The sequence below is a fragment of the Zosterops lateralis genome (genome assembly GCF_965231275.1).
Source record: "Zosterops lateralis genome assembly, chromosome: 30".
NCBI lineage: Eukaryota > Metazoa > Chordata > Aves > Passeriformes > Zosteropidae > Zosterops > Zosterops lateralis.
In genome coordinates, this window is record NC_139790.1 from 275,522 (window position 1) to 291,418 (window position 15,897).

The 15,897-nt window shown below is 54.5% G+C and overlaps 1 protein-coding gene across 1 annotated transcript; it reads left to right on the forward strand.

Annotated features, from left to right (window-relative positions):
• Nucleotides 1-1,667: 1,667 nt before the first annotated feature.
• SFRP1 (secreted frizzled related protein 1) lies at nt 1,668-15,020 on the forward strand. Its single transcript, XM_083880338.1, has 3 exons — nt 1,668-2,217; nt 7,223-7,300; nt 12,885-15,020. The coding sequence occupies exons 1-3, from the start codon at nt 1,683-1,685 to the stop codon at nt 13,205-13,207; spliced, it is 936 nt and encodes a 311-aa protein (XP_083736464.1). The 5' UTR covers nt 1,668-1,682; the 3' UTR covers nt 13,208-15,020.
• Nucleotides 15,021-15,897: the final 877 nt, after the last annotated feature.

Here is a 15,897-nt window from a genome sequence, read left to right on the forward strand (position 1 = left end):
ATGGCTATGACATTAGAGCCAAGGCAGAGATTTAAGAAGCAGTGGGCTACATAATTATGAAGGGAAATGGCTGTGCAGGCTTCACTCAGAAAAGTTCATGTGCAGTCTGGAAGAGTCTGTTGGAAGAGAAGCCCTTCTTGGGCAGCTCCTTCTAAGAGGTCTTATATTGTGTATTAAGCAATTGGCCTAGACCAGAGCTGGCATTTTCATTTGGTTTAGGTTTTTTCTTCCTTCTCCCTGGTTTCTTATACTTTTTAAATAAAAAATGGTTTGCCAGCAATTGTATTTGCTGGTCAATTGTGTTTCAGTTTACAATTTACTGTTGTAAATGGGCTTGGGTTCCCATTCAGGCACTGCTGTCATGAATGTGGATATCAGCCACAGAAGAGAGAAGGGAGCCAGCAAAGACCTTCCCTGGGCCAAGTTCAGGAACTGTCCAGCCCACGCATTGGTCAGATCAGCAGCCAAGTGGCTCTTTCAGGCTGCAGAGCCTCTTCCATTTACCTCGCAATGAGGTGTAGTTCCTGTTTTAAGTAGCACAAGTTGTTTGAGCCTCAGGCAGCAGCAGGAAGGGCATCTCTGGAAGATTACAGAGCCCAGGAGAGGTCCCTGGGACAGGGACCTGTGGTGACACAGGGACAGAGCTGCTCAATGGCCAGATGGGCACAAGGGCCGAGCCAGCCTCTCCTGCCTGGGCTTTACAGAACAGACTCCCTTTTCTCTCTCCTCTTTTTTCTTTTGATTTGGTTTTGTTGTTTTTCTTTTTTCTTTCTTTCAATATCATAGTTTCTGTTGGAATTCGTTAACTGGGAAATGAGTTCTGCACAGTCCGGTCCAGGTTCACAGAAATACCTGCAACCTCGGAACAGCCGTTCAGGGCCGCCGGGACCGCCCAGAGCCGCCTCAGCTCCAGAGACCGCGAACGGCTCCGGGGACTCGGGCCGCGCACCGGGGCTGCAGCCGAGCGGGGCCGCGGGGCGAGCTCCCTCACACCGACCGGGTGGGGCCTCTCGGTACCGCCGGGCTCCCCGGGCCGGGCTGAGGGGCTGTCCCCGCTGCAGGCGGTGCCGGGCCGGGCCGGGCCGGGCCGGGCTGAGGGGCCCCCGGGCTGTCCCTGCTCCAGGCGGTGCCGGGCCGGGCCGGGCTGAGGGGCCGTTCCCGCTGCAGGCGGTGCCGGGCCGGACCGGGCCGGGCCCCCGGCCTGTTACCCGCTCCAGGTGGCGCCGGGCCGGGCCGGGCCGGGCCGGGCTGAGGGGCCCCCGGGCCATTCCCGCTGCAGGCGGTGCCGAGCCGGGCCGGGCTGAGGGGCCGTCGGGGCCGCGCTGGGCGGGGCGGGGCTGGGCGGAGCGAGGCGGGGCGGGATTGGCTCCCGCGGCCGCTGATTGACAGCGGCGGGCGAGCGCGCGGCGGGCGGCGGCGCGGTGATTGGCTGCCGAGCCCTCACAAACCCGCGGCGCGGCCGGAGCGCGGCCAGAGCGGGGCCGGGGCTGAGGGAGGGCGGGCGGTCAGAGCGGGGCTCCGCGGGCCAGAGCGAGGGGAGCGGTCAGGGGCAGGGCCAGCGGAGGGGCCGTCGGGGGCGGGGGTGCGAGTGCGAGGAGGGTCCCCGGGGCGGCCGCCGGCAGCGGGCGCCCGGCGGGGAGCGGCGTGCGGTGCTGTCGGGGCCGCCGTCGGCGGTGGCGGCGATGGGCAGCGTGCGGGGGCCCGGCGGGGCCGCCCTGCGGGCGCTGGTGTCGGTGGCCGCCGGGCTGCTGGCCTGCGGCGTGGCCAGCGAGTACGACTATGTCAGCTACCAGTCAGACCTGGGCCCGTACCCCGGCGGGCGCTTCTACGCCAAACCCCACCAGTGCGTGGCCATCCCCGCCGACCTGCGGCTCTGCCACAGCGTGGGCTACGACAAGATGGTGCTGCCCAACCTGCTGGACCACGAGACCATGGCCGAGGTGAAGCACCAGGCCAGCAGCTGGGTGCCGCTGCTCAACAAGAATTGCCATGTGGGCACCCAGGTGTTCCTGTGCTCCCTGTTTGCCCCCGTGTGCCTGGACCGCCCCGTCTACCCCTGCCGCTGGCTCTGCGAGGCCGTGCGCGACTCCTGTGAGCCTGTCATGCAGTTCTTTGGCTTCTTCTGGCCAGAGATGCTCAAGTGTGACCAGTTTCCCCAGGATGACGTCTGCATTGCTATGACAGCCCCCAATGCCACCGAGGTCTCCAGGCCCAAAGGTAAGGCATGGCTGGTGCTGCAGCCTTGCTCTCTCTGAGCTGACAGGGCAGGTGTAGCCCAGGAGGGGCCACAGGGGACTGAAGGGGTTCTAGTGGCAGCAGGAGGCTCACCTGAACTCTTCTTGGCATCTGCCCTCCTCTGGCCTCTGAGCATTCTCTGCACCCTCCTGTCCCAGGGAAAGTGGGATGTCCTTCTAGCTCCTCATCCCTGTCCTGTGGCCTTGGGACAGGCTGTTGGGACATGGTGGGGCTGTGCCTGTTCTGGTGTCTGCACAGGCACTGGGGACGGGTTCCAGCCCTGACGGACCAGGGTGTGACTCTCCATCCTCCAACACTGCACTGCCCTGGTTCTGCCCCCCAGCCAGGCTCCTGCAGGGCTGCTCTGGGCAGCAGGAGGATGTGTGGTCCATGGCAGAAAACGCTGCTGACTGGAGTGAGCAGTGACTGTAGTCCTGGCAGGATCCCACACGTCCAGTGCACTCCTAGGGCAGGAGGCTGGCAGCTGGGGCTGGGCAGGCAGTGGAGATCCAGCCCCGTCCTCGAGTGGGCTGTGAGCTGGAGAGGGAGCAGGAAACCTGCCCAAAACCAGCTGGGGAAACTGAACGTGGTTTGTGTTTGTTTCCATTGTGTGTGGCACGTTTCTTCGGTGCCAGACTGGATTGTCCAAGTTGCAGTGAGTCTGGCTTGTTGCAGGAAACTTGAAAATAAATAAATGTCCCGGTGTCACTTCACTGTTTACTATTGGAGCGCTGTGAAAGGCTGGCAGGAGGAAATGTTTGTAGAAGGAGATGGCAGAGGGTTCTTTGACCAGCATTGAAAGGAATTGTCACTCCTGATTCCACAGAGGCACAGTGCCATTGCTCAGGGACAGGCGAGGAGGGTGGCTGGGTGGTTTTTGTGGTTTCTGTGCTGTCAGAGCTCGTCTGCAGGGACGTCTGCCCTTTGCAGTTATCTGTGCAGACAAAGGCTGTGGCGCTCAGCTGGGAGAAGTGACCCAGCCCACGGGGACTGGGCACTGCCATCTCGCCCATCTCGAGAGGACTCAGACTTCAGGGAGTCCTTCTGATACAGGGCAGGAACAGAGTGATCCTGCAGCAGAGGGGTGACACCCTGAGGTGTCTGTGGGAGCTGTGGAGGGCAGTGGAGAGCAGTGCACAGTGACTGTGGGATGGCACAGGGGGACACCCCAGCTCAGTGCCCAGAGGAGCTGCAGACAGGAGCCCATGTCACATCTCAGCAATGATATCCAGAGGCAGGTGGAATGTGAAGCTTGTGCCAGTGCTGGGGAGGTCGGGGGTCTGAACTCTGGCTGCTCTCATTGCCAGGGACCCAGCCTCTCCCCACAGTGATAGCAGCACAGCCATACTGGCTCCCTTGTCATGGCTTGCCCTTACTGATGTGACTGCTGGAGAAACCTTATTGTTTTCCAGGAATGCTCTAAATTAATATGTCCTATGTGAACCTGGACCCTTGGTCAAGATCGCAGCCATGTTCTGCCTTGCAGGTACAAAGGTTGCTTTTATTTCCTCAGGGAATTGCAGCCAAGCGTGCTCCTGGGACAGCTGGGTTTGAGCTGCCTCTTCCAGGGTCTGAAATAGAGTCTGAACTGTGTGCAGGTCATTCATTTTACAGGCATTAATGAGCCAAGACCTGGGAACAGTCTTCTGAATGGGCAGCATCTGCCAGGTTTTCCGTTGAGTAGTTTAACGACTTTCCCTTCACCTTTCAGACCTGTCTTTAAGGCAGCGCTGGGGTGGGACACTACTGCTTTCTTGTGGTGCCTCAAACAGTTTGGAGTGTAAAAAGCAAACTCCGAATTAATTGTAACCGCTGCTGTGATGTGAACCAGCACCGCAGGATCTCTTGCCTGCCACAGAGGATCTGTTAACGGCCCATGAGGCACCCATTGCTTCAGCTCTGGTACTTCCACCTCCTGCAGATGTGGAGTCATCCTCGGTGACCTGCAGCTCTGTCCCTGTCTGTGTGCTGGCTGGATGCTTTTGCCTGCCTGGGTTCTGCACCCTGTGCACCCTGTCCACGGTTTGTCTGTGTTTTCTGTCAGCACCAACTCCTGGAGCCCCTTTGCTCTTGGGCACAGGGGTGTTTCCTGTTGATTCAAAGAGGGTCAGAACCAAGCTGTGTCCCCCCTTTTCTCTTGGTACTAATAAGAACAAACCCTTTCAGTATTTTCCCCCATTAACACCTTGAAATTGGAATTTGTTTCTGCCTCTCAAAGAGCTGACCTGCTGAATTCCTTTCTCCTTAAGCACAGGCAGTAAAGCCTGCAGGCCCACAGGATGCATCAGGGGAGTTGCAGATTAATACAGCATTACACATTCCTTCTCCTGCCCCTGGAGTAAGCTGGCTCCACAGCCAGGCATTGGAAAATGGTCAGCAGGGAACAAGTGAGCTGGAGGCAGGCTGAGATGGTGCTTGGAGCTGAGCCCTCGGCTGCAGCAGATGGGCCCCAGCCAACCTGCAGTGGGCCCCGAGGGTGGACTGGAGATGTCTGCTCTAGTGCCTCAGGAGGGCTGGGAGGGCTTGCAGCTTTGGGTTAGCTGTGGCTTCCCAGAACAGCAGTTTTCCTGGGGCACAGAGCTGTGCAGGAGCTGGCCAGCCCCCCAGAATTTGTGTTCTTGACTGTAGTGTGACGTGGTGACTCAGAGCAGAGGACCATTTTTCTTCCCATTGACAGGGGACAGTGTCTCCTGCAGTCCTGTTGTGCTGTGAAAGGGCTGCAGGAGGCAGGACTGGAGGATGGGTTGATTTAGATTTGATACAAGGAGGAAGTTTTTTATAGTGGGGATTGCAAAACACTGGCACTAATTACCTAGAAATGTGGTGGATGCCCTGTCCTTGGAAACATTCATGGCCAGGTTTGGTGGGCCTCTGAGCAACCTGATCAAGTTGGGGCAGGGGGATTGTGCATAAGTGAAGCTGCTGCCTGTGGAAGGGGCTGCCCAGGGGCTCCCAGGCCCAGCCCAGGGGATGGCTGTTGGCTCTGGGCCCTGGCACAGCAAGGCAGGGGTCTCTGCCACCTTGGGTGTGTTACAGCCTGCTCAGGGGCTGCTGGAGCATAGCTAGAACAAAGCCTGTATTTGCACCAGGGAACAATGAGTCTTATTTTCCATTTTTGTTTCTTTTTTTCCCCTATTTTAATTGGTTGCCTGGAAAGCTCATAGAGTGGATGCAGCAGTGGCTTTCATGTTTGTCTGGCTGGTGTAGGCTTGGCCACCCTCCTCGTGTGCACTTTGGCTGCTGAGGCAGATTGTGGTGCTTGGCATGGCAGGTACTCCCTGCTTGTTCCTGGTGGTGGTCCCCAGCACAGTGATGAACTCCTGGCTCTGCAGCAGAGGGAGGGCTGGGCCTGGGTCACCTCCCTGTGAGCACCCTCTCTCCCTTGTCAGGAGCTCATTAAATGTGCAGCCTGGAAAGAAATATTCTGACTGCTGGTTTTAAAAATAAAATGTTAGGGATGTCATCATATCTCCAGAGGCTGACTTCTGCCTCACTCTGAGTGAGATGGTGACAGTGGCAGTTGCATGTTGGGGTTCTGGAAGAGGAGGTTACCCAGGACATGGACAGCTCTGAAAGGTACAGAGAGTGTGGGACTGGAGGTGGGTGTTGGTGTGAAGGGCTGACTTGTGACTTGCACAAAGGAGCGAGTGGAAGGCCAGTTGCTCTGCATGTGTGATTAATAAAGTCATGGTGCATGTCCCCAGGAATTAGCATTTGGCACAGAAGAGATTTGAGGGTGGCAACAGGGAATGAACAAGCCACAGGAAACAAATGTCTGGTCTGAATCCCTGTGGGGCATCTGTGGCTGAGGAGACATGACATTATGGTCGTGGCTGTGCCTCCCTTCCCGGCCGTGCTGGCTCTGCCCCCCTTTCTGGGACACCTCTCTGCTCTTTGGGTCCAGCAATGCTGTGGGTTTGCTGGTCTGGCCGAGGGCTGAAAGGCCATGAGTGCCCTGTTTACATGCAGGGGCTGGCAGATGTTTTGCTGCAGTGTTGTCCTTGAGAATAACTCCCTTGTGTGGGAAGAGCCCTCCGTCCTGCTGGACCAGGAACAAGCAGCATCTCCCAGCTCAATAAATTCATCTGCCAGTAGCTCAAGTCTACGTCTGTGCTGCTGGGTGGTCTGCCCCAGCTGCAGATGGGAACCTGAAAACAGATTCTTACTCTTTGGGTGAAGTGAGCTTTCCTCCCAGGACAGATCCCAGTGAAATCCCCTGTGCTGGCATTTCCCAAGAGGCAGATGATGTTGGCCACCGCCAGCGACTGACCAGCAGGGATGGGTCTGCTCTGCTGGAGCCATGAGGCTGCCCTGGGCTCAAAACAAAAGAGGGCATGACCACTCTTGGTGGTGGCATCATCCACAAGAGCTTTGCTGGTCCATCTCTGGGACAGGGCAGGAGGGAGGGTGGCCAGGGGCTTCCTGAGCACTGCCTGGGCAGTCTGTGGGATGGTCCCCAGTACTGAGTGGAACACTGTACTGGACTGGGCTGTCCCAGTCCTGATCCCCCTTGCCTGGCACCAGGAGAGCACTTGAGCCATCTCTGGGCAGCATCCTCCTGCTGTGCTGGGGTTTGGGCATTGTGTGCCTGCCTTGGCATGCCACGGGGAGGGAATGTCAGCAGGCTGTGGGCCATGCCCCTTGGCCAGTGGCTCCCCTCAGCTGAGTGCCTGGCCCTGAAAACTCCTGTCTTTGCCAGTGCTGTCCTTTTGCCCTTAGCAGCTGCCTCGCCTGGCCTTAGGGCCACTGACAGCATTGGAGTGGGGCTGGCAGAAGGCTGCCCATGGCCAGTGCTGCCTGTAAGCTGGTGGATGGTGCCTTACACCCAGTAGGGTGTTGTCCCACACGAATGGGAGCTGGCAGCCTGTGACAGGGTGCATGGGCGTGGATCCCCCTTGAGGGTTATGGCTAACAGCATGGGCATGGGTGCTACTTGTGCTGGCTTCTTGCCACCTCTTAACTGTCTTCACTTCTTTTCTCTTGTCAGGAACGACTGTGTGTCCCCCTTGTGACAACGAGATGAAGTCAGAGGCCATTGTGGAGCACCTGTGTGCCAGCGAGTTTGGTAAGAAGGAGCACTCTCGGCACAGAGAGACTCCCCAGTTGGTCATGGGGCAGCCTGACTCCTGTGTGGGCTAGACTGGGACTGCCACGATTCCCTGCCTGTGGTGGTGCTGGCGTGTCCTGCAGTCTGTCCCCAGTGCCAGGCACATGTGCCTCTAGATGTCAGTGTGGGTATGTGGAGGTGGGTGTTGTTAAAAAAAACCAAAAAGCTACTTGAAAGCTTTGTCCTAAATGAATGAGTGAGTCAGACAAACAGAGGTAAACTGAACTTCATTTTAAATAAAAGATTATCACAAGGAAATATATTAGCTTTCTCAGATCAAACTCAGAATTAACTGGTTTTGACATCCTTGCTGTATGTAACTTGGTGTATGTAGCTTTCCTGGAAGATTATTAAAGGCATATTGAACAAGGTGTGCATTCCTGGGGGATTAGCACTTGAATGTGCCCTGTACTGGAGCGTGCTTGTGCAAACCCAAACCTGCTCTGCATGCTGGTGTGTTACCCTTTCTGCTGGAAATGAATTCTCAACTCTCCTGCAGATTTGGTATGCCAAAAGTCCTAAGTTCAGTGCAGGCTTTTTCTAATAGGGAAAAGCATCAACAGAAACACCCATGTAATAGTTTCCCAGGAATGTGCATATTTCTGGCTTGGCTGGGGAATGGAAGCAGATTTTCAGTGCGTGGCCTGGCTGGGGAGTGAGAGGTGCTGAGTGCTCGAGTTGGGGTGCTCAGAGCTCTGTTCTGAGCAGGCCATGGGAGCTGAATCAGAGCTGTCCCTGCCTCACTCCACACACAGGGAGAGACGGTGAGCAGGGAGAAAGGGCCTCAGGGGTCAGCACACCTGGTTTGGAGAGGAGCTCACTGCCTGGGCTTGTGGAGATGCAGAGGCATTGCCCCAGTGCAGGGCTGGGGGGCCAGAGGAGGAGCGAGGGGCACTGGCCAGTGGCAGCAGTGGATCCAGTGCTGGTGGGTCACTGCAATGCCTGTCCCCTTGCCAGAGGTGTGCACAGAGTGAGCTGAGGTGATGCTCTGCTGCTAAGGGAAATACAAACTTAACCACATGCTTGTCATCAACTTCTGCTGCTAAATATCCTCCCGTGCTCTGGGACAGTTACACAACGGGAGCAGAGGCCAAACCAGAATAATTCCCTGCCTGGCAGAGCAGCTGGGGACAGTGACTTGCCCGCAGTGTAAGTTGTTATTGGGAAAGACAGTGGTGACAGTGTCCAAAGGGTGGAATTATTTATTGGCAGATGTGGCCTGTCTGTAGCCAGCTGGGGATGCAGTGCAGGTCCTACCTGTGCCCTGTGAGGAAAAGCAGTGTAGGGGTGAGAAGGAACATCTCAATGGAGGGAGTGGCTGGTGGAGGAGGCATCAGCTTCAGGAAGTTTTCCCAAAGCGCAGTGCATGGCCCTTGGATCTTTGTTTAGTCTTGGGGGGTTACTGTCATGGGGTGATTTCTCAAGGAAAGCTGTTTATCTGGCACTATTATAAACTCCCAAACCTTCAGGCTGAGGTTTCTCATGCACGTCCACCAAGGTAAACACTGGCAGCTGACAGGTTACAGATCCTCATCAAAGCCAGACATGTACAATAAATGTTTAAACTAACATGTGCTGCACAGGGCAGCTGTTGGTAGGTCTTGCACTGATTCCTGCTGTGTCCTTACTGCAGGTTTCTCTTACATCCCAGCAGCTTCTGACAGAAAAGAGGTGAGGAGCACTTTGCCCACCACAGGTGAGGTGTGCCAGTGTAGGAAGTGGCTGTGTAGCAGCCCTGGTGTCAGTCTGGAGTACAGGAAGAGAGCTGCAGTGAGCTGTGGAAGACAAGGCAGGAGAGGATCTTGGACAAGGTGCTGGGGGTCAGAGGGGTGCCAGGAGACTGCCAGCCTCATGGTCCAGCAGAATTCTGGGTTTGCCTTTGAGCAAGGATGAATGTGATGCTTTGAGGCAGCTTGGCTGCTCCTCTGAGAGTAAGGCAGCTTTGGGCTGGGTGTCAGTGAGGGGTGCCAGAACCCTGACCTGAGCCCAGAGCAGCACAGGGGGCTGGATCAGGTACACAGGGATAACTGTAGTGTAGACTTTAGTCCAGTGCTGGTGTGCTGAGGCAGCAGTGGATGCAAGAGGAAGCACGAGGTCGGCCTCCAGTGCCCCCACAGCCGCCTCCCCCAGCTGCCCTGGGCTGCAGCCAGCGCTTGTTTCTTACTGCAGGAGTTCATTCCACGCTCTGTTTCTCTTAGTGATTTTATTTATTGTTTCTGCCCTTTCTCTGGGGTCTGAGGGGATCCTGCTGAACGGGCTCTGTGGCACTGGGGACTGCAGAACAATCAATACATGCTGTTTATTTTTTCTCTGTGACTGACAGGTCCTTGCCTGCAGCCTTCTCCTGTTACAGCCCTAATGTGTCTTCTGGCAGGTTTCTTCCTTCTCAGTGATTTCTAAAGGAAGGAAAAACGAGGCTGTAGCAACAGTGGAGCTTTCCCTTCTCTCGTGTTCCCTTTCCTGCACACGAGGTGCTGGAGTGGGGCCCCTGCCTGTGCAGGCAGGAGAACAGCAGAGGCAGCATCCTAGTCCCGGGCTGTCCTGTGCTGAAAAAGAGGGGTGGAACAGGAATGGTGTGCAGTTGAACAGAGCACAGAGGTCCTGCTCTCAGCTGGTGACTACCCTAGTACAGTGCTGTCCTTGGAGAAGGTTGTGCTGGAACTTGTGTGTGTCCCATGAAAGTAAATGGTAAGAAGGACTTGTGAGTGGCATGTTGATCCTGCATCCCTCCTGGGCCCCTGTGACATGCAGAGTGGCAGAGACCAGTGCCACAGCTGATGCTGAAGCAGGCTGTGGCCACAATGCAGCTGCTGGACTAGAAAAGGGGCACATGCTCCTGCTGTGGATGACTCTCCTGGGATCAGCTCCTGCCTGGCAGCCGCAGCTGAAGATTGTCTGTCTGAGCAAGCGTGTCCTGGGATCTCAGGGGTGATTCTGGCCCTTCTCCCACTTGGTGCTGAGACAGATTTGGTGCAGCCTGGGGGGAGTGGAAAGGCCAAGGTTCCCAGTGAGGAAGCTGTTTGCTTTGGCAGCTCAGCTGGGTTCTGGAGCCAAGACTCCAAGCATCCCGCTCGAGCCTTTTGCCTGCGGCGGCGTTCCCAGGGCTAGGGGGATGCCAGGAGAGCTGCTGCAGCACCACGGCCCCCCTGCCAAATGCCATGTTCTAGGAAAGCCCAGAGTTGGAGGCTGCCTCCCACTATGAGGTGCTGAGCTCTCAGAGCAGGATGCACGCTGGGCTGAATGGACCCTCCAGCCCCACTTTTCTGGTGTTTGTGGGACATGCCAAAGCTGCGTGTCTGGCCTGCCACTGTGGAGCACAGCTTTCACACCTGGGCATCTCACCTGGAATGTGGGTTGGAATTTAGGGAATGTGGCCCAATTAAGTGAACAAGGGGAATTTGGGGAGCCAGGTCACTGCAGAGGAATGCTGGCTGAGCAGCGATCATCGTGCTTGTGTGACTGCTCAGCCTGCAGCACCAAGGGCAGATGAAGCTTGGTGGTCCCTGAGCCAGGCTGTGTTTACCTGGGCAGCACCGCAGGCTCTTGCTGGTTACAAGGACATTGCTGCTGGGAAGAACAGAGCCTGACACAAACTATTTGCTCCCCTGCTCAGCCTCCTCCTTCATCCCCCTTAGCATTATCCCATCTTGGCTCTCGGTGCTGCTCTGCACGAGCAACGTTTGGATGAGGTTTTGATTTACATCTGGATGTTTGGTTCCCCTGGGCAGCTTCCATGAACCTGCATTGCTGGCTCACAGACTCTGTGTGCAGGGAATGGAGCAGCTGTGAGCTCCCACAGCACGGGATTACCAGGCCTTGTTTGTCTTCCATGCTGTGTGATACTTGGAGGAGATCAGCACCTCCACTGGCTGGCAGATCTTTTTCTTCCTCTAGCAAAAAGGATCAAACTTTGCGGTGATCTCAGCAAAGCAGTTTGCAAACAAGCCATTTTGCAAAAGTCTCTTACTGTGCTGTTGTAATGGTGCTTTAGCATCCCTCCTGCCCTGGCCACCTCTGTGTTTGGTGCAAGGGCTCCAGTCAGCAAGAATAAAGGAAGTGAGGCTGACATTGAGGGGCATTGCTGCTACTGCTGCCCAGTTGATGTCACGGACCTTAGAGCTGCTTGAAATCTATATACTTCATTTTCCAGATTTGCTGCAAACTGATCTGGTTCAGCATCTTTAGCTCCTTAAAGCTGGAGTCTCTTTACCTCCTAAATTTGGCAAACAGATGGAATGAAAATTTCACTTAGGTTTCCAGTCCTAGATTGCTTTCTAATACAACAACAGTGTAACATGACAGAGCTCTTGGCAAACTTGGGGATGTTTTTGGCACAGGGGCAGACAAACACCATTGCTTGTGTTGCCAGGGTAGTGGCTGGGAGCACGAGGGTGATACTGTCTCTGCTGCCTCCCCGGAATTGTCACCGTGCTGTCCTGCTGCCATCTGTGCCTGGAACGGTGAGCAGTGCTGCTCTCCAGGAAACAACACGTGTTCACTGCCACATGTGCCAGCAGAGCAGGGCTGAGAGGAATCCTGCTGTGGGGACCCATCTCCCTGCCAGAGCCAGAGGTTCTTGTGGACTGCCTGCAACCAACCTGAGACTCTAATGAGAGGGGACAGCAGCCAACAAATCACCTCTCTGAGCGCTAGTTATCTGCAGCTCTGAAGTAAACTCCCAAATTATGAAAATATGTTAGCAATTTTTTGCCATATGTGCTTTTCCCCAAAAATGAGGCAGAGCCAAATGGCAAAGAAATGATGTTTTAATGTACAACACATTTTCATCATTTTTCCCATGTATGCAAAATTCCTCTTCATGGTCGTGGCAAAAAACCTCTTTTTTTGTTTTTTGGGGGGGCGGAGAGTATTGTGATTAACTCTGGCAAATGCTGAACACAAAGAGGGGAGAGTATTTTCCATGGAAGTTGTATCAGACCAACTTCCCTTCTCCTGGGGAAGGTGCAGGCACATGACTGCATGCTGGGGTCTCCACAGCAGAGACATCCAGTGCTTGGAAATGTGTTTCACAGGCACCTGAGGGCTGGTGTGACTGCAAACAAATGCTTGGGAAGCCAAATTGACCTTCTAAATGATCCTTTCAAGAGTCTCTCCATGCCTCTAGAGCAGGGAAGTCACCTAATTTACTCAGCTAACATTTGTGCTTGGCAGCTGAACAAGTCCCCTCTCAAATGGAAAGTGCTGGGTGCTTTGCTGGAGGAAGGGGAACAAAGATGTCAGTGTTTTACTTGGTGCTCTCCTGGATGTGGGGCAGTTCCATCTCAGGTGCAGGGGTGTGAGTGTCATAGTGGGCCAAGTCCTGGCCAGGGTGATGCCATGGAGCAGGAGCGTTCAGGAGCAGAGTAGGGAGAAGGAGAATGCAGGAGAGGAGCAGGGCACTGTGTGTCTGCAGTGGGACAGGGCATTGCCACTGTCCTGGGGCCACAGCACTGCTGCCCCCTCAGCCTCACTTACAGGGGCTTTGTGCCAGTGGAGGTTGCTGAGGAGTTTTGTTTTTCCCCTCTCCCGTCTTGTTTCGCAGCTCTTAAGATGACCATAAAGGAAGTGAAGAAGGAGAACGGGGACAAGATGATCATTCCACGGAAGAGGAAGGCGCTGAAGCTGGGGCCCATCCGGAAGAAGAACCTGAAGAAGCTGGTGCTGTTCCTAAAAAACGGGGCAGACTGTCCCTGCCATCAGCTGGACAACCTCGGCCACTACTTCCTCATCATGGGCCGCCAGGTGAAGACCCAGTACCTGTTGACAGCCATCTACAAGTGGGACAAGAAGAACAAAGAGTTCAAGAAGTTCATGAAGAAGATGAAATCACCCGACTGCCCAACGTTTCCATCCGTTTTCAAGTGATGTGGTGGGCGGCGGGAGAGCCGCTGTCTGGACCGGCGCAGTCGGGCACGGCGGCTCGGCCTCGCTGCTCTGCAGCAGGGACGCTGGAGCCAAGCCCTCCTGCTCCTCCACCCTGCTCCTCAGAGCTCCCTCACTGATCCCAGCCCTCCCACATCCCCGCTGCTGGCGTCGGCCTGACCGCCTGGGTGTGCAGTGAGTGTGCACCCAACGGGCGCTGAGGTCACACACGATTCACGTCTGCATTGTCTAGAGACCCGTTCTTGCACAGACACGTACAACCATTGAAATAGCAGCTGTCAGGTAAAAGAGGGCAAGCAGAGGGGTGTGAGGTGATGTTAAGAGCTTGCATGCTTGCAGAAAGGACCCTTGTGACCGTGTCACTCCCGTCTTCATGGCTGCAGGATTGCCCTGAGTTCCTGTATGAACCGGAGCTGGCTGATTAGACAGAGATCCCATCTTCGTGATCAAAGTTAATAAATGAGTAGTGGGGAACCCGTTACAACCTCTGATAAGAATTCCTAATAGCTAATTGCCCTCACTGTAAAAATATCCCATTATAGTCTTAACCTGCTTAGTTTAAGCCTTAACCCTGGTTTCTCGTGGTGCCTTGATGGGCTGGAGCCCTCCCTCAACCAGCATCTCTTGTAATGTTTTCCTGGGTGCCTGCCTTGGCATCTGCTGTGCCAGCTGAGCCCTTTTGCCCAGTGCTGTGCTGCACCCAGGTAGCCTTTGAGTCTCCACGCTGTGCCCAGTGTGTTGGTGCACTGGGCCTGGGGAGCAGAGGCAGAGGGGGCTCTCTGCCTACACCTGTGCCTTTGGCCTCGCTCAGGCCCATCTGCAGCAGTGTCCAGCTGAGATCCTCTGCCTCAGCCTGGTGTGGCCCTTCCCATGCACAGGTGGCCTGAGCTGCTGGTGCCCAGACCTGTCATTCCGTTTCAAGCCTGTGCAAAGGTTCACTTGCTGGCCTGCCCTGGGCTTTGGCTGGGGGAGCTCATGGCCAGCTCCTCCCCCTTGTGTCACTCCCTCTCTTTACCAGTGATGTTTTTATAGTTCCTTTAGGCTGCTGGCAAAGTTCCAGAGTGCAGAAGGCCGAGGACTTGTCCCTGTGGAGCCCTGCAGGGAATGCATGGTCTGTCTTTCCCTCTTTGCTGTGGGACCCATCACTCTGGGGTTTTGTCTGTTTGATCTGTGACAACTTGGCTCTCTATCATTATGTCTTTTTTGCCCTAATTGAAATGTCATGTATGTATGATTTCAAATAGTTTATGAAAGACAAAGAATATCTTACCCAAATGATTACATTTATCAACCAAGCTGAAATTCATTATTCTGTTAACTGGACTAGTTCTGTTTTTCACAGACCCACACCACTCTGTATTCATTATCCTTCCTCCTTCCATTTAGTCTGCTCATCCATCACCAATACTAAGAGAATGAATATCTGACATCTGAGATAATCCTGCTGTATCACAGTTAAGTGGAATAACAAATCCTCATTTTTGAGGCTTGAGCCAAACCCTCTCAAAACTGGTAAATTAATTATTCCTTGGCTTGGGAGTGGTGCTTATTCCCCACGTGGGGACAGAGCCACGGACTTGGTTGTAGAAGAATTCCTTTAACAAGCCAAGTACTCTGAGGAATGATGCTTCACAGCTATCAGAAAGATGGGTTTAGGATGTGAACTTTGTAGAGTCCCCCTAGGTTGTCTTAGATCACCATTTGTAGTAGTTTTGTTTCCTTGTTGCAAAGTTAATCATTGTAGATAATGTGCTTTATTAGTGAAGTAAAGAAATAAATAAACCATGGGCTTTAACATCACAGATTGATGAGGTGAAATGATGATGAGAGCTGACAAATCCAGCTGTGTGGGGAATGGAGTCAGGACATGATGAGCTGCAAGTCTGGTTATCTGTGAGTGCCCACAGTGCCCCTAAAAGCCTCACTGGGACGGGGCAGGGACCCTCTGTCCCCACTGCCTCACCTTCCTGAGCAGCACAGCAGAGGGTCAGCTGCTGAAATTGCCAAATTAATCCATTAAATATGATTCCCCCCAACCCCCCTTTTAAAAAGAGATTCTGTTTCCTAACCCTGCCCTGGCTGCAGCTCGGTGGTGATTTTAATTTTAAGTGATTTTTTTTTACTTACCTGTTGGGTGAGGAACTGCTGAGAACGTGTTGCAGCCCCAGCTGGGTCCTGAGTGCAGGGGAAGGTTTCAGAGCTCGGGGTAAGCAACAAGTTCTTTGTGCAATGCGTTTGGCCTGAGACCTTGGCTGCAGCAGTGTTGTCACCACGAGACCAGGTGAGGCCAGTGCTGTGGGGCTGCTGCTCCTTTTCCCAGCTCGGAGCTGGTGCCTGGGACAGTTTGAGAGCTGACTTGGGGCAGTTCAGGGCCTGGGCTGAGTCTGGCTCTACTTTTCTGGTCTCTCCATTTCACTGTTGGTTCACCTGTGCTCATTCAACAAAGAGAGCACCAGATCAGTTTGAAGAGATGCAGGAAGCCAGGCCATGTGTTTGCTGAACATTTACAGAATCAATTCCTTTACTGTCTTCTTGTAACTGGCAACTCCTGGAGTATTTTTTGGTGATGTAAAAAATGAGACTTGCAGTCAAACTGCTGCATGTGGGTGCCTTTGCTGTCTTGAGATTTCCTATACTGCTCTCCAACAAAAAAAAAAAAAAAAAAAAAAAAA

Coding starts and splice junctions, on each gene's coding strand:
- SFRP1 (XM_083880338.1), top strand. CDS start 1,683: ATGGGCAGCGTGCGGGGGCCCGGCGGGGCCGCCCTGCGGGCGCTGGTG. Junction 2,218..7,222: donor CGAGGTCTCCAGGCCCAAAG/GTAAGGCATGGC, acceptor TTCTCTTGTCAG/GAACGACTGTGTGTCCCCCT. Junction 7,301..12,884: donor CCTGTGTGCCAGCGAGTTTG/GTAAGAAGGAGC, acceptor CTTGTTTCGCAG/CTCTTAAGATGACCATAAAG.